Source organism: Halichoerus grypus, chromosome 8 (genome assembly GCF_964656455.1).
Source record: "Halichoerus grypus chromosome 8, mHalGry1.hap1.1, whole genome shotgun sequence".
NCBI classification, from domain to species: Eukaryota; Metazoa; Chordata; class Mammalia; order Carnivora; family Phocidae; genus Halichoerus; species Halichoerus grypus.
Window position 1 is genome coordinate 425,123 of NC_135719.1, and position 20,639 is coordinate 445,761.

A 20,639-nucleotide genomic window follows, 5' to 3' on the forward strand; every position below is an offset into this window, starting at 1 on the left:
TGAGGGAGTGATAAACAGTAGCAATGCAAGTGCCTGGTTAAGGACAAGGGCCCCCTTCCCGCTGGCTCAGAAGGCACCACAACAGCCCTGTCTCGCTGGTTTTCTAGATTCAGTATAGTGAGAATACAAAAGGATGTTTGTTCATAAACAATAAAGGCATTAGAACTTTTATTTTTGATTTACAGGTCTGGGGAGTAAAATACAATGGAAATGGCTCAAAAATTGTGTCCGTGGGCGATGACCAGGAAATCCACGTCTACGATTGCCCCGTGTAAACACCAGAGTCTCGCAGGCTGGTGTGTAGATCACGACATTCCTTGCCTTTCTAGCATTTATTGGAGCAGAAACAAATTTTGTAGATACAGGATCAATCTTTTCATGTTGTTATTGGAAATGCTGTTCATACTTGAACATAAAGTGTTTATAACACCAACACCGTGTTCATGAACAGGCTTTTCCAGCTGCCCTGTTGTGGGTGGGAGAGTGGGAGGAGTACCTGCCCCAGAGATGATGCGATCCGGGCAGTCACCGAACCTCCCAGCTGAGAAGTGCAGGCTGGCTCTCCAGAGGGTTGAGCCCCACAGACGTGGGGACGAAGCAGCTCTCGGTTTTTCAGAATGGGGTCCTGAAGGGAACAGGGTATTTCCCCAGGTGGGAATGTTCTGGAATCCTGCCTATCTGGGTGTCTATTTGATCCCCTGCAGACCTCACCTGCCGCACCCAACTGACTTCAGGCAGGGGTGTGCCCTGCGGTGGAAGAAGCCGCCTCCACGGCATCACAGTCTCCATCCCCGCCTCCGTTACCCCTTCAGTGGGGCCTGTGTGGAAATGGTTCACACTCTGAAGCTTGTTGCTTTTTATTAATGACTTCATATGCCTGTGAGTCAGGTCGCACGTTTGTCCCCCAAACCCATCGCCCTCAGGATGAAACCCGTGCCCCTCTCCTGCCTCTTGGCCTTGGTGGCCCTCCTGTAACCAGAGCCGTGGACGTTTCCTCCCCCCAGCGTCAGCACTCACCCCCACCCCAGGTACCAGCTCCCGTCCACCAGTGTGAGGCAGGCTGGCACTTAACGCCCTTGGTGGGGCTCGAGAAAATGTAAACTAGAGCCGTTTGTCTCTCATCCCAGCTCGGGTTTGATTTCAAAGGGACAGATGTACAGGTGGAGTGAGTTTGAAGGAACACCCTCCAGGTCCTATCTCCATGCCCAGGAATCTGGAGCTGAACGGAGACCCCCATCAGCAGTAGCTCTGTGGTGCTAACCAGGAAGTCGCGGCACGGACGGGACTCCCTGGAGTTGTGGTACATTTGTACATGGGTTTTCACACAGGCTGGGTTGGAAGAGTAGGTTTTAGATCTGTCCTGACCAACGGTCAGAGCGGGCGATATTCTGAGCAACTGGCACCCGCCCGCATGGGTCCTGCTGGAGCCTGCCCCCCCCCAAGCTGGCGCACCCCGACTGTGGGGGGCCTCATGGGCCCCTCCGCCCTCCTGCGGCGGCCCCTGGTCTGCGTCAGACTGTCCGCTTCTGCAGAACCAGGGGAGGGCCGCCCGCTGGGAGTGAAGCAGTGAGGACTGTCCCTCCGGGCAGGCGGCCCTCGCCACTGTGCCCAGCAGAGCCCGGGCAGCGCGCTTCTCGCCAGAACCGCGTCCTGAGCAGGAGGCCCCGCGTCCCGTGGCCGGGCAGCCGGAGGAGACATCTCTGGGAGGGGATGCAGACGGACGTCTGCCTCCCCAGCCAGGCTGCCGCTTCTGCGGCCTGAGCTGCAGCCCGGAGGCTCCGTGGCCCATGGGATGTCCTTTACGGTAAGCACTTCGGTGGAAGAGTGTCGCAAAGACTGCCAACAGAAAACCATCACAACCGCAAGCAACGAGGTGCGGGGCCCCAGGCAAACCGTTACGTCGGCGCTGCGTTCAGAGCACTGGTTTGTCCTCACCACCAGGCCGGGAAGCTTCCGGAAGCTTCCAAGAGATGCTCATACACCCGCTACAGCCCCAGAGCAGCAGCCCCGCATGGACCAGGCCCTGGGGCCCAGCCCAGGCCACAGATGTGCTTTTGCCTGGAGGAGCGTCATCTAGAGTCTAGATTCAGCAGCCCCGGGAGGGGCGGGGGCAGGGGAGCCGCACCCGCAGGTGATGCCCAGCGCCCTGCAAGGGGCCGCACTGGCCGCCGACCCGACGACCCGGCAAAGCCCCCAGAAGCAAGCGTCAGTGCGGTCACGGGCCTCTCAAACGTGTCCTGGAAACGTAAATAAACAGATTCCATATGCAGACTGCAGGTGATTTACACTTGAAACATTTAAATATAAATTAAGCTATAACTTAAGTGACAACCAAAAAAAAAACAAAAGAAAAACCAAGAAGACGCTCAGCAACTGAGAGGGCTGAACACATACACAGGACACGCCAGACACGAGGCCATTAGGCGATGCCATTTTCATTGTGCCAACGTTACACTCGGGGCGCGCTAGTCCGCCGGCCGCTCACGCCGTCTGGCACTGCACCCCGGCCCGCGGCCCGTCGTCGTCCTCCTCCTCGTAGGCCTCCCGCTGCTGCCGCCAGTTCTGCTCGCTGGGGTTGAACTCCTTCAGCTCCACCTGGTCCATGTCGTCCGTGACCCTCACCTGCTGCCGCGGGGGCAGCAGGGCCTCCAGCTGCGCAAGCTTGTCTTGAGGAAGCCAGTGTTTCTCAGGAAAGACGACCTGTGGAGGGCGAGGAGCGTGGGCAAGAGCAGCGGTAGCGGCTGCCCCTCCCACGGAGGCGCGCCCTGACCCAGCCCGCAGCAACAACAGTCAGGAACTTACTAGAAACTGGATGATCAGAGTCCCTTTCTCCAGGGGTGCTTTGTAGATGGGCATCCCTTCGTTACGCACACACCTCAGGTCCCCATGCTTTATCACCTCGCCTGCCGCAGAGAAGGTTCGGTTACGGAGCAGGAAGACGGGGGTGGCCTGGTGGCAGACCCTGCCCGGGCTCGGGGGAGGGGGGGCATGCCTGGGGCAGCATGTCGGGGCCTCCGGCACAAAGCAAAGTGGTGTAAAAAACGAACCAGAAATCCGAAAACACTGGGGTCTGCGAGCTGGAAGCGGTCCAGCCCACACTCCGGGGTCTCCCACGACGCACTTTCAAAAGGCATCAGGGAGTTTAGGCCCCAGAGCTCCAGGGTTCTGGCCACGTCTAAAGATACCATCTCCCCCCAACATAAAGAAAAAAGGGCACAGGGGTCTCTCCAGAAATAAGCTCTTCAGCTCAGCAATGAAAACGCACAGAGAAGCGAGTAAGCGTGCAGAAAGAGTAGGGGCGGGGAGGGACGGCAAGCCCCGCTGCCCCCGCTGCAGTCTCGTCAAGGGGAAGCACTGAGGACCCTCTCTGGGGTCGTGCAGGAGCGCGGGGCCTTCAGCCGTCCTGTGTGTTGGAAAGTTCTCCTGTCTCCGTTCCTACCCCTCACGCTTCTGCCTCTGACTGACTGGGGGCTGGGAAGCCACACGCGGAGGGCCCCCGACCAACTGCCAGGGCACCCTCCCCACCGACCCTGAGTCTCCGCACCCTGACAGCAGAAAGAGGAGACAGCAGCAGGAAAGGAACGAGAAAGAAGCCCAAACGAGAAAAGACAGGATAAAGGAAAAGGACAGGACACAGAGAAACATAAATGAGCAAAAAGAACAAGAGAAGTTTCTAGCAGGAGGGTCTCTGAAGCCCTGGCCCTTCCCCGTCACGACGCGAGGAACGGGGTCTCTCCTCTGCCCCAGGTCACCGACGGGGCGCTTGCCTGCGCTCAGCAGGACGCTGGGAGCCCAGCCGCCCACCAGCCATGGCCAGGGAGGAAGAGCCCTCCCAAAGCTCCCCACGGACGCCCTCAGGGCCACAATCAGGGCAGGGGCCGCATGAGCAGGCCCCGAACTCACACCTGCTTGAGACCTGCCATCCCCAAAGTTCTCCACTCAAGTAGGGGAGGAACTGGGGGCCTGGGGAGGGGTCGTGTCTCACGGTTTCACGCGAGTGTTACACTGCAGCGCCCCAACAATGGGCAAATCACATATGGGGATCCTGGTACTGTGTTTATTTTTACAAGTTTTTATCAGAAAGGCTTGGATGTAGAATCCATATCCTTTTATGTCCAGAGAAGGAGAAAACCGCGCAAAGAGAGAGAAGCGGCAGAGAAACAGAACAAGGCCACGGGAGGGAAGCAAGCGCGGAGGCCAGGCGGCTCTGGGGTCCGCTCAGCTCACCGGCCGCTGGTGCCCTTGGACAGGCGGCTCACGTCCCACCCCAGCCCCGACAGATGCCCTGGTGGTGGTGAGGGGACCAGAGCAGCTCTGCTCCCGGCCAGCGCATCAGCCACCACCGCCCCTGCCCAGACGCGCGGACACGGATGAGTGACCTTCATGTTACCAGAGGCGGCTTCAGGTCAGGCCCCCGGCCCGGCCCCTCCCTTCGCCAGCCGGCCTTCCTCCGGCCTTCCCGGCAGGCGCTCTGCTGCCCGCAGGGGTGCGGGGCGCTCAGGCCCTGGAGGCCCTCGCGGCCCTCGGGTGCTGCCCCCACCCGTGCGTGTGTGCAGACGGGTGGGTCCCTGCGAGCAGCCGAGGCTAAGCTGACGGGCAAGGTCTTCTCGGGAAAACGGGGCTTCACAGTGTCCCCCACACATTGTTGGCAGCACCGAAGCTGGAGAAGCAGGCAGGTGACAGACCACCACCGCCTGTTACCGCTCTTTTCTCACCAAACTAGGATTTTACAGTTTAAGTTATGGTGCTCGACCCCGAGATTCCTGTTGGAGGCTCTTCCCCCTGACTCTGAATTCTTTTTCCCTCGGAGAATATTTAAACATTTATCATAAAGCTCTCCAGTCGTTAGCAAAGACTTTGAACTTGGGAGAAAAGGAAGTGGTGCTAAACCCCGGCTCGCAGCACCCACCCGGCACAACAGCAACGTGGAAACGTTACCCGACTTGGACGTGATGACGAGAACTCGATCGTCCAGCGTTTTTATCGTCTTCTTGAAGCCACAGAGGGCTTCAGAAAGCTGAATTTTCATTTTCATGATCAAGTCGTGGCCTCGTCTCTGAAAGACACTATGATCCTTCTGATCAAGCACAATTATGACATCGCCAGGCTCCAGCTCAGGCTCCTGATCTCCTTCTCCATGAAACAGTATCTTTTGCCCATCTTTCATACCTATGAGACATCATCCTTTCTGATTAGCATTTCTCTTAAAAACCGTACTTTCTACAAAGCTGTGAACACCGCACGCACTCCTTTGGGGGCTTTTACTCATCAAACCTCCCAACCTCGTGGCCACGGGAACCAGAGCAGTGGCTGGGATTGCCACGAGAGAGGCCACGCCGTCCCGGCACACCCGCCACTGCACGCCCGCGGTCACCACCCGCTTCCTGCTGCACGCACGGGGCATGGCTCTGGGGCGCGCACAGTCACGGAGGCTTCCACAGACATCCTTTAAGGGCGCCCTTTTGGGTGTTGATTTGTATACTTCGGTATACAAACGAGGGGAGGGCCGTACTTGGAAGAATCTGGGCAGCGAGGAGGGGCCCTGCAGTGAGGAGGGGCCTGGTGCGTGAGGGAGGGGCCGGGTGCGCGGGGAGAGGGGCCCTGCAGCAGGGAGGGGCCCTGCAGTGAGGAGGGGCCTGGTGCGTGAGGGAGGGGCCGGGTGCGCGGGGAGAGGGGCCCTGCAGCAGGGAGGGGCCCTGGAAAGGCGGGGCCTGTGCAGCGGAGAGGGGCCCTGCACAGGGAAGGGCCGGTGCAGCGGGGAGGGGCCGGGTGCAGGGGAGAGGGGCCTGTGCAGCGGGGAGGGCCCGGTGCAGCGGGGAGGGGCCCTGCAGTGAGGAGGGGCCTGGTGCATGAGAGAGGGGCTGGGTGCGCGGGGAGAGGGGCCTGTGCAGCGGAAAGGGGCCCGTGCAGCGAGGAGGGGCCGGGTGCACGGGTGGAGGGGCCCTGCAGCAGGGAGGGGCCCTGGAAAGGAGGGGCCCTGCAGAGGGGCGGGGCCTGTGCAGCGGAGAGGGGCCCTGCACAGGGAGGGGCCCGTGCAGCGGGGAGGGGCCTGCACAGGGGAGGGGCCTGTGCAGCGGGGAGGGGCCCGTGTAGCAGGGAGGGGCCGGGTGTACGGGGGGAGGGGCCCTGCAGCAGGGAGGGGCCCTGGAGAGGAGGGGCCCTGGAGAGGGGCGGGGCCTGTGCAGCGGAGAGGGGCCCTGCACAGGGAGGGGCCCGTGGGGGCCGGTGCAGCGGGAAGGGGCCAGGTGCAGGGGGGAGGGGCCTGTGCAGCGGGGAGGGGGCCGGGGCAGAGAGGAGGGGCCCAGTAGCGGGGAGGGGCCGGGTGCACAGGGGGAGGGGCCCGTGCAGCGGGGAGGGGCCGGGTGCACAGGGGGAGGGGCCTGTGCCGCAGGGAGGGGCCCGCAGCGCAGAGACAGCAAGAGCTCTAGGGCCAGTGAGCAGCCGAGGCGGTCAGGAAGAAGACACCCAATGATTACAAGGGAATGGTTAGAGAAGGGGGGAGGGCAGTCACCCCAAATCAAGGTCAAGCACCTCTCGCAGGTGCAGACCCTGGCAGGTAAGCTGTCGCTGGAGGTGGGAACGGCAGTGAAGCCGGGAGGGCAGGCTGGGGGCACCGGGCCCCGCCCCCGACAGGTCCCAGACACCTGACCTGTGCGCCCCACGGTCGGCGGCCAGAGGCACTCCCGGCGGCACGGAGGCCAAGCTGCGCGGCCTCACCTTTTTCCACGTGCACCTCGATAATCTTCTTCTCGCGGATCACCTTGGTGCCGCTGCAGCTGTCGCAGCGGTCCTTGGGGTTGATGCGCTCCCCCTGGCCCTTGCACTCGATGCACACGGTCTGGATCTGCTGCACCATGCCCGGCCCTATCTGCTGGATGTGGATCTGCATCCCGCGGCCCTTGCACAGGGGACACTTCTCCACAGACCCCTTCTTCCCACCGACGCCTGGGGGGAGGCACAGAGTGAGAGCCGGGCTCCTGTGCAAACGGCCTGTCCCCCCAGGCGCCAGGGAGGGCAGTCGGGGCCCTTAGGCGGGACACCGGGTATTTACAATCGTGGTCAGCAATGTACAGAGTCCGGATGATTCCAAGCGAGCAAGGAACATGTTAACATGTGAGCTCATGGGTCTGGGGTCCGTGGCTTTGGCCGGGCCCAGCCAGATTCACTTCGTGAGCCTCACCAGCTGTGCCCACAGGTGACCAAGGGGGCTGGGCTGAGAGGCCTGGAGGGCGGCGGTCCCGCTCGGCCACCTCAGGACAACGTGCGTCTAAGGCCACCAGACACGACTTTTCTTGAAAAATCCTATCTTAAAAATTGTGTTAGTTACATTTATGTGTGAGTCAAGGGGCAGCAGACCAGACCAGCTTCACGGGAACACGGGCTCGTCTGCCCGCTTATGCCCAGGCCTGCCGGGGACCTGAAACACTTCCTGTCTGGCCCTTTTGCAGGAAAAGTTTGCTGACCCCTAAGTTGGGTGAACCATCTTGACATTTACATGTTTAAGATAATTATCAACATGTTAAATAAATGTCAGTCAAAATAAAACTGTACAGGGCAAACTAAAACCGATTTGGCCCTTAGGCCACCAGTTTGCTGTCTGTTGGGACCCTTATATTTGAAAAGATAAAAAATGATTTTTCTCTGAATTATAAAACAATCAGAACTGTTTCCAGATCTAAGGGGTCACAACTATGGGACTCATTCAAACATTCATTTTTACCTTCACATTTCTCACAAATTACATTTTTCTGGAGGGCCAACTTCTTTGTGACTCCATTATACAAATCTTCAAGAGTTACAGACAACTGATGGACAACATTCTTGCCTTGGGGGAAAGGGGAAAGGAGAACAATTAGTAACACGGCAGGAAATACGCCCGTGACCTTGGTTGCAGAGCCGTGCCTTCCACTCGCCGCTCGCGGCCTCACCTCCGGGCCCCCCGCCAACCACGAGATCGAACATGCTTTGTAGCTGGGAGCCAATCATTCAATCATTTATAGACGTCAACAAAGACTTGCCATCTTTATTTTCTAAGAACAAACCTGAGGCCAGAGCGATCGCAGGGGGGCGGGGGGGGGGCCCTAAGCAGAGCCGCGGGTTCTCCCGTGAAAGAGGCCCTTTCTCCCCTCACAGGAGGGTGTGACCCCTGTCTGAGCACCGTTCACTCAAACTCCTCCCCGAGCCCCAGGCTCTTTCCGTTTTGGGCCCTTCTATAATCTGTGGCCAAGTGGGAACTCTTTCCTCTGCTGAAATCTTATCTGTGGGCCCCTGTGTCTTCGGGGTGGGATTCTGTCCGCCCAGTGCCAGGCCAGGGTCGGACAGCCCACGGCTGCCTGTGGGGCTCTCTCGGTGGCGGACACATGCTGTCCCTGTTCACTGGCTGTCAGTGTGGACAGACAACTGGACTCAGGACGTGAAGCTGTTCACCGCAAGACAGTGAGAGTGCTGGGCAGGAGGGGACTGGCGCTCTTCATCGTGTCTGTCGTCAAGCACAGAGCCGGCAACCCTGACGTGGGGCCAGGGCTTTTCCTAATGAACTCGGGACTTTCAGCACCCTGTGTTCCAGAGTGGACGGCCAAGCTTTTGAAGCTCACTCGATTATACCATGAAAACAGATACCGCCTTATTCATCCAGGGCCTCTTGCTGATCCAGACCACCCTTCGTAAACCCCAATGCAGAGCTTATTCCTTGTGATTTTACCCAGCATCTTAATAAGCTTGGCTAGCTATCTGGTTTTCAGGTCCAAAACAGACTGTCCACAGTAGAAACTGGACAGGGGAAAGGGGCAGCTGGGGACCACTGCTAACGGCCAGAGGTGGCAGCCTGTGGCCTGGCAGGAAGGACGAGCTGGAAAAGCAAACCCCACAACTCAGACAGCAGCCCGGGGCCCTCGTTCACCTCCTAGGCATGAAGCTGCTAACCACAACACATTCCAGAGAAAGGCAGGGAGGCTCTCTTACAGAGATGTTCCCACACGAGGGGTGGAAAATCTGAGCAGCCTGAGAAAATGGACACCCTGCAGAGCGCCAGCCAGAAACAGAGTGCACAGGCCAGGTCAGGAGGCCGGGACAGGAGGCGCCATGATGTAACGAGATGAACGTCCTTCCTCCTCCCTGCTCACACCCCATTTGCTCCCCGTCAGGTGGTGTCTGCAGGGGTCAGGTGAGTGCTCCAGGTAGGAGGCTCCAGGTAGCCCAGATGCTATGGGGTGGGGGGAGGGACTATTTAAAGCTAATGATCCCTGGGGCGCCAGGGTGGCTCAGTCGTTAAGCGTCTGCCTTCGGCTCAGGTCATGATCCCGGGGTCCTGGGATCGAGCCCCGCATCGGGCTCCCTGCTCAGCGGGAAGCCTGCTTCTCCCTCTCCCACTCCCCCTGCTTGTGTTCCCTCTCTCGCTGTGTCTCTGTCAAATAAATAAATAAAATCTTTAAAAAAGAAAAAATAAAGCTAATGATCCCTTTTAAGGCATGATCCACCCTGATTCCAATAACACGTAGGATTTGAAAACTATAAAACTTGCTTAGTGTCTTTAAAAAGCACTTACCTCTTCTCTCTCTAGCCATCCGTCCCCCGCCCCCAAAGAACATGTCAAAGATATCCATGGGTGAAGAGAAGCTGGGGCTGCCTGAGCCTCCTTCCTTAATCGCCTGTTCACCACCCTGGTCATAAATGTCTCTCTTCTTTGGATCTGAAAGCACTTCATATGCCTGGGATATGAGCTTGAACTTTAAAATAAAAAGAGAGAGAGAGAAGGTTTGAGTTGTTTGTTACGCAGACCCACCACGATGAATGCAAGAACGGAGGTATTCTGCACCCAGCACCCACACTAGCCCGCCGTGCACCCCCCGGAGCCCCATCACTCCCCTGGCGGAGCGGGGAACACGGGGCCTGCGGGGAGGGGACGCTCCTCCCAGCCTTGGCTGCACCCGACAGGAGGCAAAGCGGGGAGGCCAGGGCGTCACCGGCCCCCGATAAAGCCCAGGCTCCCGGCTGCAGCCGCTGGCCTCCCTGGCCTCCCCGGCCTCCCACGCACCAGTCTACCTGCACAAGACCACAGACGCCTCGGGAGCACCTGTCCGCGTGCGCGCTGCAGACACCGTGCGGACCTGTACTCCGGCCTGGTCCCCAGAGGCCCCCCCGCCCAGTCTCCCCATCTCAGTTACCGCCAACGCCAAAACCTTCTTTCCCCTCCCCTCCCATCTCATCTGTGAGCAAACCCTCTTGGCTGCCTCCCAGTGTTTGTCTCTGGTCCCTGACATCGCACTCCTGCAAAAGTGTGTCACCGGAATCCAGTTGTAGAAAAAGTATCAGAAAACCCAAATTGAAAGACATTCTGCAAAACTAAAACAGGAGAACTAAATGCAACGTGTGATCCAGGATCGGGGGGAAATGGCTACAAAAGACATTGGAACGACTGGAGAAAGGTGAGTTTTTTCCCCAGGGTTAAACTTAAATGTGGTAGGTGTACCTCAGGTGGGTACAAGGAGAAGCCTGCTGGAGTATTTGGGGCTGGAAGGCTGGGCGGCGTGCAGGTGAAGCAGACGTCGCCACACGTTTGGGGGGGCAAGCCAGCACTCAGTCCCCAAGCTCATCTTTTCTTTCGGTATGTGGAAGTTTTTAAAATAAAATTAGAACACTGTAAAATATCCCAAACCCGTCCCTGCTTGCCACGCCGCACGCCCCCTCTGCAGAGGCCACCACCTTGCGCCTGGGTCACTGCCGTCAGCTCCTCAATGGCCTCCCACCTCTCCCCCCGACTCGGAGTCACAGCCAGGCCCGTGTGGGTACACGGCCAGCCCACCGCCTCACTAGTGCCACCCCGTGAGCACAGGGCCCGCTCAGCTGCGTCCACTGCTGTGCCCGGGACCCAGAGGGCCGTCTGCGTGTTAGATGAATGGCTTGGTTCTAGGAGTTCAGGAATGAGTATGGGAAGTAGGGTGCCCTGCACAGTCCTCTCCAGTCCGTGAGACGGGGTCTCTGTCAACATCCTACAGCACAGCCACCTCCACAGAACAGAGAAGAGAAGCGCCAGGAGGAAGCACACACGGGGACGTGACAGAGAAGCTAGTTCTCTCGGGTCCTGGAGAGCCGTACTAGCCAACAAAGGACTAGGCGATTTAACAAGCCAAGTCCTCCAGCGACATCAGGGTCGTGCCCAGGTGCTTCTCTGTGTTTCTGCGAAGAAGCAGGCCTCACACCACCTCTCCATGGCAGGAAGACTGCGGGGTGGGGAGCAGGTGCCTGGTTCGGGAGCCCAGACCTTCTGGGCCTGTGTGCACGTCAGGGACCAGATGAATATGCTTCCTGAGAACTTCCACTAGAAACACTCCCCAAATACTCTGCACACTTGAAACACACCTAATGATCACCCTGAGAAGCAAAAGCAGTGCCCTGTCCTTGGGCAGTTAATCAGAGGCCGTATCTCCCACAGGGTGGGGGCTCCCATGGCCACAAGCAGGCCCACCCCGCCCCGCCCCTGCGGCTCCAGCCACCCCCCCCAAGTCTAACCCGGGTTCGGGCCCCGCCCCACCCCTGAGGCTCCAGCCCCCCAAGTCTAACCCGGGTTCGGGCCCCGCCCCACCCCGCCCCTGCAGCTCCAGCCCCCCAAGTCTAACCCGGGTTCGGGCCCCGCCCCGCCCCTGCGGCTCCAGCCCCCCGAGTCTAACCCGGGTTCCGGCCCTGCCCCCTCGGCTGGAGGTCAGTGCTCTCACCAGCTCACTGTTCAGACTGACCATCTGCCCCGGGGCCTTAACGAGATCACCACGCACCTAGGAAAAAATGACTTCGGGATGATGTCGCAACTCGGGAGAGGATTTGTGAGGATATGTGGTGGTGACCGAAGCTACCAGGATGAGCACTATGATCACCCCCCAAAAGGCCGCCTGCAGAGCAGCTCGGGAATAGCAGGGTGATGTGTATGGTGGGTTTTCCTCTATATTCTGTTTCCTGTACTGTTCTGCTCTCTTGGGTGATTTTTTAACTTGAAAATCTATTATTCCAAAGAAAAGCTACAGTGAAATTGGCCAAAAGGCCGAATTCCTCGCAAGCCAATGAGGCCAACAGGCGAGAGCACGCCCGCTCGCACTGCCCCGGCAGAGGACGGCTTCCTGACCGGCCGGGCGCCGCAGAGCTGGCCCTACAGACTCCGGGGGCACCTGCCAGCAAACGGGCTGCCCGACGCCTAGCAACACGGGACAACAAGCACAAAACAAAGGCCAGCACCCCAGCCGGCTCACGTGCCTCCCCGCAGGGTGACAGGATGGCTTAATCTATTTTTGAAGAGACATGAATAATGCAGTGACAAACTTAGGAAGAAAGAAAAAGGCCCTACCAGCTCTACCCGTGACAGAGAAGGTGGACAGAACTGCACCCAGACGTGCACGAAAAAGAAACCGTCTACACTGCGTGCCCAGCACACAGCAGAACCAGAAAGTGGGGATCTGGGGAATGAATGAGTGAGTCTCCTCTCAGGGAGCTGGACGGCAGAGTTTCCATGAACTGTGTCCCCCGGCTCCTCACCCCTTTGATCTCCAACCCCACGTCCACTGAGCTGCCAATCCCCCTTCACCGCAACTGCCCTTCCAAACCGTCGCACGGGGTGCGCTCCGTTCCCCTGGCCAGCCCCTCACCTTCCAGCACCCGTGCCGCACCCGGACGTCACGGGACCCCCGCCCCGGGCCCGCGCACCCTCCGGCACCCGTGCCGCACCCGGACGTCATGGGACCCCCCGCCCCAGGTGCTCACCGTCAGGAGCCTCGCATGAGACACCAATTCGGTGCCTGGCTCTAAGTAAACACTAGCTTGAAGCAAACCAAACAGTCTACTGAGAGAGAGATGCACAGGGCAACACCCACGGAAATGTCGTAGAGGTCAAGTGCAAGTTTTGGACAGCGTCAGGGCACGGAGGAGACTCGCTCCAAGTGCACGCACACAGCCTTGAACACGCTCCCGGACGGCGCTCGGAGATGTGACTGAAGCCAGGCCCCAGGCCTCCCCGCAAGCCGCCTCTCGCCAGCCCCCCGAGCCGTCAGCCGAGACGCCTGGATCCGCTCCCCTTAGAGGAGATCCTCACGCACAGGCTCGGGTGAACCCGCCCGCGGGCACGTCTGTGAATCACCAACACCACGGAGAAAGCCAGGCCCTCAAAAAGCTACAGTAAGCCCTCTAAATATAAACGAGAGAATGCGAGTGAGCAGCAAACGGTCTTACAGGAAAGCATGTTAAACTTGTGACAGCCGCACTCGGCACATGTGGCTAAATATAAATCTCCTATCACTGCTGCCAACAGTCACCCCTCCTGGCAGCCCGCGCCGGCATGGGAGCGGGCACACACTCGGGCGGCACCTCCGGGCGTCTAACCGCTGGACGCCTGATCTGCGGCTTCACCCGCCGCCTGGGTGTCACTGCTGTCCCCTACCACCGAAGCCCACCTCCCCCAAACCATCGGAGACTGCAAAGTTTTATAAGGAAGCGACAAACAGCGGAAAGAGGACTGGGACGGGCAAGCAGCCTTCCCAAGAACCAGAGGTGGTCCTGCCGGTCAGCTGCTCGGGTGGCTACCGAGCCTCCCGGGACAGACAGCAGCCGGCTCTGTTCCCTGAACAGGAATTTTTAGTTCAGGTCTCCACTACGCAGAGCATTCTTCAGCCTATTATTGGTCCTTAGGATCAACCGTGGGTCATTTGTCCCAGAAAACCTGGACTATTCCTGTAAAATGATGTGTCAGGGTAGAGATGTCCCTGTCCCTGTTTGATCAATGTGATTATTGGGTGTCTCACGACCTTGACCAGGCAGGAGACGGGCACGCAGACCAAACCCCTCCCTGTGCTCAAGCCCCACACCGGGCTCGTCCCGGCGCTGAGGCACCAACAGGGAAGGAACACAGAACGTGTCCAGCCGTCGCTCCCGCAACCGCACGACTCGGGGTGGCGCGCGCCTTCGGTTCCCGGGCTGCGGCTGCCCCTCCTACAGAACTGCCCTGACGCTGTGCCAACCGGGCTCCCGCGCGGTGCGGGACACACCGAGCAAGCGGGCTGCGGAGCCAACGGAGTGGGCGGGCTGCAGGGGTCACCGGGGTCCCAGGGCCCAGCCACCCGCCCCCCACCCCAGCCCCTAACCCCCGCCGCGGGCCCCCACCCCAGTCCGTCCCCCGGCAGGACCCCCGTCCCGCCCCCACCCCAGTCCCTGAACCCCCGTCTCCCGCCCCCACCCCAGCCCCTAACCCCCGCCGCCGGCCCCCACCCCAGCCCCGCCGCCGGCAGGACCCCCGTCTCCCGCCCCCACCCCAGCCCCTAACCCCCGCCGCCGGCCCCCACCCCAGCCCCTCCCCCGGCAGGACCCCGTCTCCCGCCCCCACCCCAGTCCCTGAACCCCCGCCCCCGCCGCCCGCGCCCGGCCCGAGCCCCGCACCTTCTCGCCCTCATCCGGGTTCTTGTCCGGGTGGTACTTGAGCGCCAGCTTCCGGTAGGCCTTCTTGATCTCCTCCGGGGACGCGCTGGGCTTCACCCCCAGGATGTCATAGTACTGGGTCTCCTTCACCATCTTGCCTCTGCGGGCGCGCGGGGCGGGCGAGGCCGGTCAGTGCGCCCGGGACGACCCGCCGCCCGCCCGCGCGTCCCGCTCCCCGCTCCGGCTCCGGCTCCGGCTCCGGCCGCCCTGGGCTCCCGCCGCCCGCCGCCCGGGGCCGCCGCACTCGGCCTCCGGCTCCTCCGCCGCGGGTTTTATTCGGCGCCGGCGGAAGGTTCCGCGAGGAGACAGTGACGCCACAAAGGCCCAGAACCTTCGCGGAGGTTCCGGCGGCGCCCGGGCTGCGGCGGGCGGGGCGGCGAGTGCGCGGCGGGGAGCCGACCCCGACCCCCGACCCCCGACCCCCGGCGGCCGACTCGCCTGGCCCCGGAGCCCGACCCCCGACGGCCGACTCGCCTGGCCCCCGGCCCTCGACGCCCGGCCTCCGACCCCGGACCGCAAACCCCGACTCGCCTGGCCCCGACGCCGGACCCCGGGTGGCCGACTCACCCAGTCCTCAGTCCCCGCCCCCGACGCCCCCCGCCCCGACGCCGGGCCTGGCAGGACCCCGCCGGCTCACCCGGTCTGCTCGGCCGCCCGCTCCTCCGGCTGCCCGTCCGACTCCCCGGAACTCCAGCTCTGACTGCCGCCCCGGGCCATGCTGGGGGGCTGGGAAGGGGGCTTCGGCGTGGGGGCGCCCTCCGACGACCGTCCCGCCGCCTTGCCCTTCCTGGGTCCGCTGGCCCGAGGACCGGCCGGCCCGAGGGGTCGCTCGGGCGGGAACCCTGCCCGGAGGGGTGGGGCTGGGCGAGCGGCGTCCTGCGCTGGGCCGCGCCCGGGGGTGTGGCCGCCGTCTGTGCGGTCACGGCGGGGCCATGCGGAGGCCTGCGGCACAGGGCGGCACCCTGGAGGGGTTCAGGGTGGGCGGGGGCCCGCAGCTGTGGTGGGACCGCGGTTCCCGGGGCCCCGCATGTGCTGGCGCCCCCCGGGCATCTTCAAGGCTGGGGCGAGCGTAAGCCCTTCCAGATCCGTGCTGTGGTGCTCTGCCCGCCCCAGCTGTGCACCGGGGCCTCCGACGGCGCACACCGGGGATCCCCTCAAGTCCCCCAAGGGTCAGCAGTGACGCCCTTCAGGGGTGAGTAGCCACGTGTCCAGGTCTCCAAGAGTGGGCAGTGGCCCCTCGTGTCCTGCAGGTGGGAAACCTTCGGAACCACTAAGGCTGGACCCGGCTGGTGGGCCCGGCATTGTGCACATTGAGGGTGGGGGTTGGCTCTGGAGCTGGGCTCGGTGGCCCTGGGCCCTGCGCCCCGTCCCTGCCTGGGAGGCTGCAGTCACAGGTCTCTAACCTGCCTGGGCTGCGGGCCCCCCAACCCCCACCGCGGCAGAAAGGGGCATAGAAGGAGTGCTGTCAGTGATCTGCAGGCTCCCAGCTCCAGCCGGCCCTTGGACACTGTCGGGGGGAGGCCCCTGCTCTCTTCCGGGATCCCCTGGTCTTGTTTGGGGTCCTGTGGCTGAGCCAGGCTCCATGCCCTCTTCCAGTTCTGTGGCAGAGTGAAGTGACTTTTAACATCCAAGCAAAATTCAACTGCTCGTTCCTGGTTTGGGAGGCACTATTTTTCCCCGTCCACCAGGCCGCTCGCCTGTGGGCAGAGGACGCAGAGCTGGAGGTCAAGACGCAAGATTCCGTAGCCAGGTGTTAGGAGCCCCCCGAGTTTTAGCCTGAGCTTGTTTGCTCATCAGCAGGACATGGTCATTGCCACCTGCACGCCTGCCTCTCAGGGTTCCCCCGAGACCACATGGGAGGATAACGGTGCAGGCTGCCGGCAGCTCATGGGGATCCCTGCGTCTGGGCTGCAGTGCAGACCAATGCCTTCAGGACTTCTGGGGTGGACCCCAAGCATCAGTGTTCGTAAAGCTCCTCGGGTGAGTCCAGTGTGCAGCCAGGGCTGAGAACCGCTGCCCAGCGCCGCCGCCCACCTGACTCAGGGCCCCGGACCAGTGACGCCGTCTGACGGGCATATGTGGGTGGCCAGAGCCCACAGGCACAGAATAGGGCGACGAACTCAGGAACCGGGAGACCTGGGTTCACATCCCAGCATTGTCACTTCTGGCTGTGTGACCTTGGGCAGGTGACTAGCCTTCCTGAGCCTTAAATTCCTTGACTTTTTAGTGGGGATAACAGTAGTATCTACTTCATAACCGTGTGAAGCACCTGGCCGTCTCCACACACTGATGCGTGTGTTTTTGTCTTTCTGCTTTTGTCTAAGCTAAAAACCTGGCAGAGAGCTCTCCGTCATGGAACTCTCCCCAGGCTCTTCTGAACCCTCTTCTCAACTAGGCCTCGACCTTGGCCTGTAACACTTGAATAAGCACTGGCGTGATTTCCAACAGCTCAAGGCCGCATCCCTGGGATGACTCCCACCCGCCCCACCCCCACCCCCACCCCCACCCCCACCCCGGAAGCGCCTGCGTGGGGAACTCAAGGCTGCCCAACCTTGTTACTGTTTGTTCCATCCGACACCTGAAGCTAGGGCCTCTGTCTCCCGGCGGCTGTGGGAGGGTGGACTCTAAGTTCAGTGCTGGCCCCAGACAAGCTGGTGTGACTGCGTCTACACTGGCCCTTTGTGAGGGCCTGCGCTCCCAGGCCCCCACCCGCCCAGCCCCCGCAGCCTCTCTTTGGAGCATCGAGTTACTTCTGGACACATTGAAGCAGACTCTTTTTGCCATCGCCATATTTAAACCTGTCCTCTAAGTAATGTGCTGGGCGGGGGGTCAGGAGGAACTTTGTGGAGGAAGGTACGGGCCACGCACCAGAAGTGACTCTGTCTTGGGCAGAGGGGGAGGGGGGCGTGCTGATGGGATGGCAGAATAAAGGCGGAGAGCACAGTGCCGGGGTGGAGGAAGGCTCTGAACTGGGGAAGTCTTTGCTTCTCGGGCGGGCCTGGGGAGCCACTGAAGGTCTTAGAGCGGGAACTGCATTCTGGGAGGAGTAACCAGCAGCAGTCGGCAGGAGCTGGCCGGCCCAGGCCTGCTGGGAGGGCTCTGAGCAAGACATGCACACTGCAGAGGCCAGGGGTTGACAGGCTGGCCCAGAGAGGGGGTGTAGAGGGAGGAAGAGGGCTCCAGGGTGACGCTGGGGGACCCTGCCTTAGAGGGTGGGCAGCCGTTAGAGAGGCCAGGACAGAAGAGGAGGCCAGGGTGGTGCAGGGGCAGATGGGCCGGCGCCCGCGCAGCAGGCGGCCAGAGATAACAGAGCCCGGGCTCTGAAAGGCGGGCACAGGCGTTCTCCAGGGAGAGGATGCTGCTTTGTCGGGCCCCAAAATAGTTATCGCTCCAGGCCATTGTTTCAGCATCCCACGGGACTTCTGCTTCCCTGCCTCTGTCTGGGTGTGTGCGACGTTGGGCAGATTTCCTCTCTGTGAGCCTCAATTTCCCTTTCTGTACAATGGGGGCAAGAATACCAACCTCATGGGGTTATAAAAAGATTAGTGGACACAATGTGCATAAAGTGCTCAATATGGCTGTGCTCACAAGACGGAATTTGTGGATTTCATCACAGCAGAGGGTGGGTGCGCATCTGTTGGGAGCCTGGCTCGGTGCTGGGCCGCAACAACAGAGCAGGAATAAGGTAGTGCCTGCCCTTGAGGAGCCCGTGGACTGGCCGTGCTGAGCCCCTGAATCTAACCACTCTGGGTAACCCCCAGCGTGGGCCGTGTTGCCAGCAAGCCAGCCCCAAGGACTCATATTAAAATCACCATCGCGGGCGCCTGGGTGGCTCAGTCGTTAAGCGTCTGCCTTCGGCTCAGGTCATGATTCCAGGTCCTGGGATCGAGCCCCGCATCGGGCTCCCTGCTCGGCGGGAAGCCTGCTTCTCCCTCTCCCACTCCCCCTGCTTGTGTTCCCTCTCTTGCTGTCTCTCTCTCTGTCAAATAAATAAATAAAATCTTTAAAAAATAAAATAAAATAAAATCACCATCGCTACCTTTAACAGCAAAACCCAAGCTCCATCTTTTAAAATTATTTATTTGAGAGAGAGAGAGAGCACGCACACAGGCAGGGGGAATGGGAGAGGGAGAAGCAGGCTTCCCGCCAAGCAGGGAGCCCGATGCAGGGCTCGATCCCAGGACTCTGAGATCATGACCCAAGCCGAAGGCAGACGCTTCACCGCCTGAGCCGCCCAGGTGTCCAAACCCCAAGCTATTGACGATACTTCTGTGGGTTACTGTCTCCAAGAGCCCACTTCGTCCTGGGACACGGGCCTCCCCCAGAGCTGTAGCCGCCGGAAAGGCGGGTGTCTGTTTCAGGAGCAAGAACTCAGGGAGGGAGTGGCCTTCCTGGCGCATGCTTGGACTTCACACACGGCGCTCTGAGGTCTTCCCATCAGGAAGGCTTTGGGCCCACGGGGAACAGACCATGAGTGCGTGGACTCCTGCCTGCATGGAGCTCCCGTGGACCCGCAGGGAAATAAACCTGTAACCACGCAATGTGGAAAGAGCCACGAAGGCAAAGGAGAGGCAGACCCCATGCTCGTCCCACTGCCTTTCTTACAAAGGGAAGGTCCGCGGCCACCCTGGGCCCAGCATGTCCATCTCTTGGCTCCGCTGTTCCAACAGCTCTTCCCACTCTGGGTCTCTGTGGCACAGTTTGATAACCGCCCAATATTTCACACGTTTTCCTTGTATTTGTTGTGGTGGGGAGTGACCTTTGATGTTACGACTGTCACTGTCTAGGGGCACCATGAACAGTGCCTGTGGGAGATAGGGCTTACTGATAAAGTTGGGTGTGTTCCGTTCCAACCACCAGCCGCCCAGTCCTCTCCCCTTGAGACACACCAATATTAAAATTAGGCCACTTAATACCCCTCCAGTGGCCTCTCAGTGTTCAAGCGAAGGGGAAGAGTCACCTGTGTCTCACTTTAAATCGAATCTAGAAATGCTGACGCATAGTGAGGAAGGCACGCCAAAAGCCAAAATAGGCGAAAAGCGCGGCCTCTTGCGCCAGTTAGCCAAGTGGTGACTGCAAAGGAAACGTTCTTGAAGGGAATTAAAGGACCATGCCAGCGAACACAGCAGTGACAAGAACGGGAAACAGGCGTATTGCCGATACGGAGAAAGTCTGCGTGGTCTGGACAGAAGCTCCAACAGCCACAGAGTCCCCTTGAGCCGAAGCCTAACCCAGAGCAAGGCCCTCACGCTCTTCGGTTCCGCGAAGGCGGAGAGAGGGGACGAAGCTGCAGAAGACAAGTCTGGAGCTGGCCGAGGCGGTGCGTGAAAGACACTGTCTCTATGACACGGAAGTGCCAGGTGAAGCAGCACGTTCTCCAGAAGATCCAGCTGTGATCACTCATGAAGGTGGCTCCTCGAAACAACACAGGTTTCCAGTGTGGATGAAGCAGCCTTACGTCAGAAGGAGACGCCAGCGAGGACCCCCATAGCTGGAGAGGAGAAGGCAGCGCCTCACGGCTTCAGGGGACAGATGGACCGTACTGTGGGGGCTCGGGCAGCTGCTGACTTGAAGCTGAACCGATGCTCAGGTACCAGTCTGAACATCCCAGGGCCGCTGAGAACTGTGCTTGTCCTGCTCCTCCTTGCTCTGTCAGTGGAACCGCGGAGCCTGGATGGCCGCACAGCTGTTTGCAACATGGTCTACTGGATTTTTGCTGCTTAGGGAAAAGATCCCTCTGAAGATATGACTGCTCGCTGACACCGCATCACCCGGGGCTCTGATGGAGATGGACAGGATTGGTGTGTTCTCGCACCTGCAGCCTGTGCATGGAGTCATCTCGACTTTCGAGTCTTGTTCTTTAAGAAATACACTTTGCGAGGCTACGGCTGCGCTAGATAGTGATTCGCGGAGGACCTGGGCGCAGGAAGCGGAAAGCCTTCTGCAAGGGGTTCGCACCCTAGACGCCATTAAGAACATCATGACCCACGGGAAGAGGACAAAATGACAAACAGCAGTTTGGAAGAGGTGGGTTCCAGCCCTCGTGGATGACTGCGAGGGTTTCCGGAGTTGGGGGGCGGGGGGAGTCACCGCAGACATGGCGGGAAAGCAAGACGACCAGCATCAGAAGATGGGACCAAACTGCCGAAATCTCATGATGAAACTTGAATGGGCAAGTTGCTGCTTCTGGA

At 60.4% G+C, this 20,639-nt stretch overlaps 2 protein-coding genes across 4 annotated transcripts in view; one reads left to right on the forward strand and one right to left on the reverse strand.

Moving 5' to 3' along the window:
- Window positions 1-433, forward strand: part of SKIC8 (SKI8 subunit of superkiller complex) — a 16,595-nt gene extending 16,162 nt beyond the window's left edge. For all 3 annotated transcript variants that reach the window (XM_036067624.2, XM_036067625.2, XM_078078784.1), the window contains exon 11: window positions 186-433. In XM_036067624.2, coding sequence (XP_035923517.1) covers window positions 186-275 — 90 coding nt within the window. In that variant the 3' untranslated portion in view covers window positions 276-433. The remainder of the gene's footprint in view (window positions 1-185) is intronic.
- On the reverse strand, window positions 152-15,260 carry DNAJA4 (DnaJ heat shock protein family (Hsp40) member A4). Its single transcript, XM_078078783.1, has 8 exons — window positions 15,086-15,260; window positions 14,410-14,548; window positions 9,545-9,725; window positions 7,721-7,825; window positions 6,718-6,945; window positions 4,939-5,169; window positions 2,803-2,903; window positions 152-2,700 (listed from the first exon to the last, which is right to left on the reverse strand). Exons 1-8 carry the CDS (start codon window positions 15,163-15,165, stop codon window positions 2,482-2,484), a joined length of 1,284 nt encoding a protein of 427 aa, XP_077934909.1. The 5' UTR covers window positions 15,166-15,260; the 3' UTR covers window positions 152-2,481.
- Between the last annotated feature and the right edge of the window lie 5,379 nt (window positions 15,261-20,639).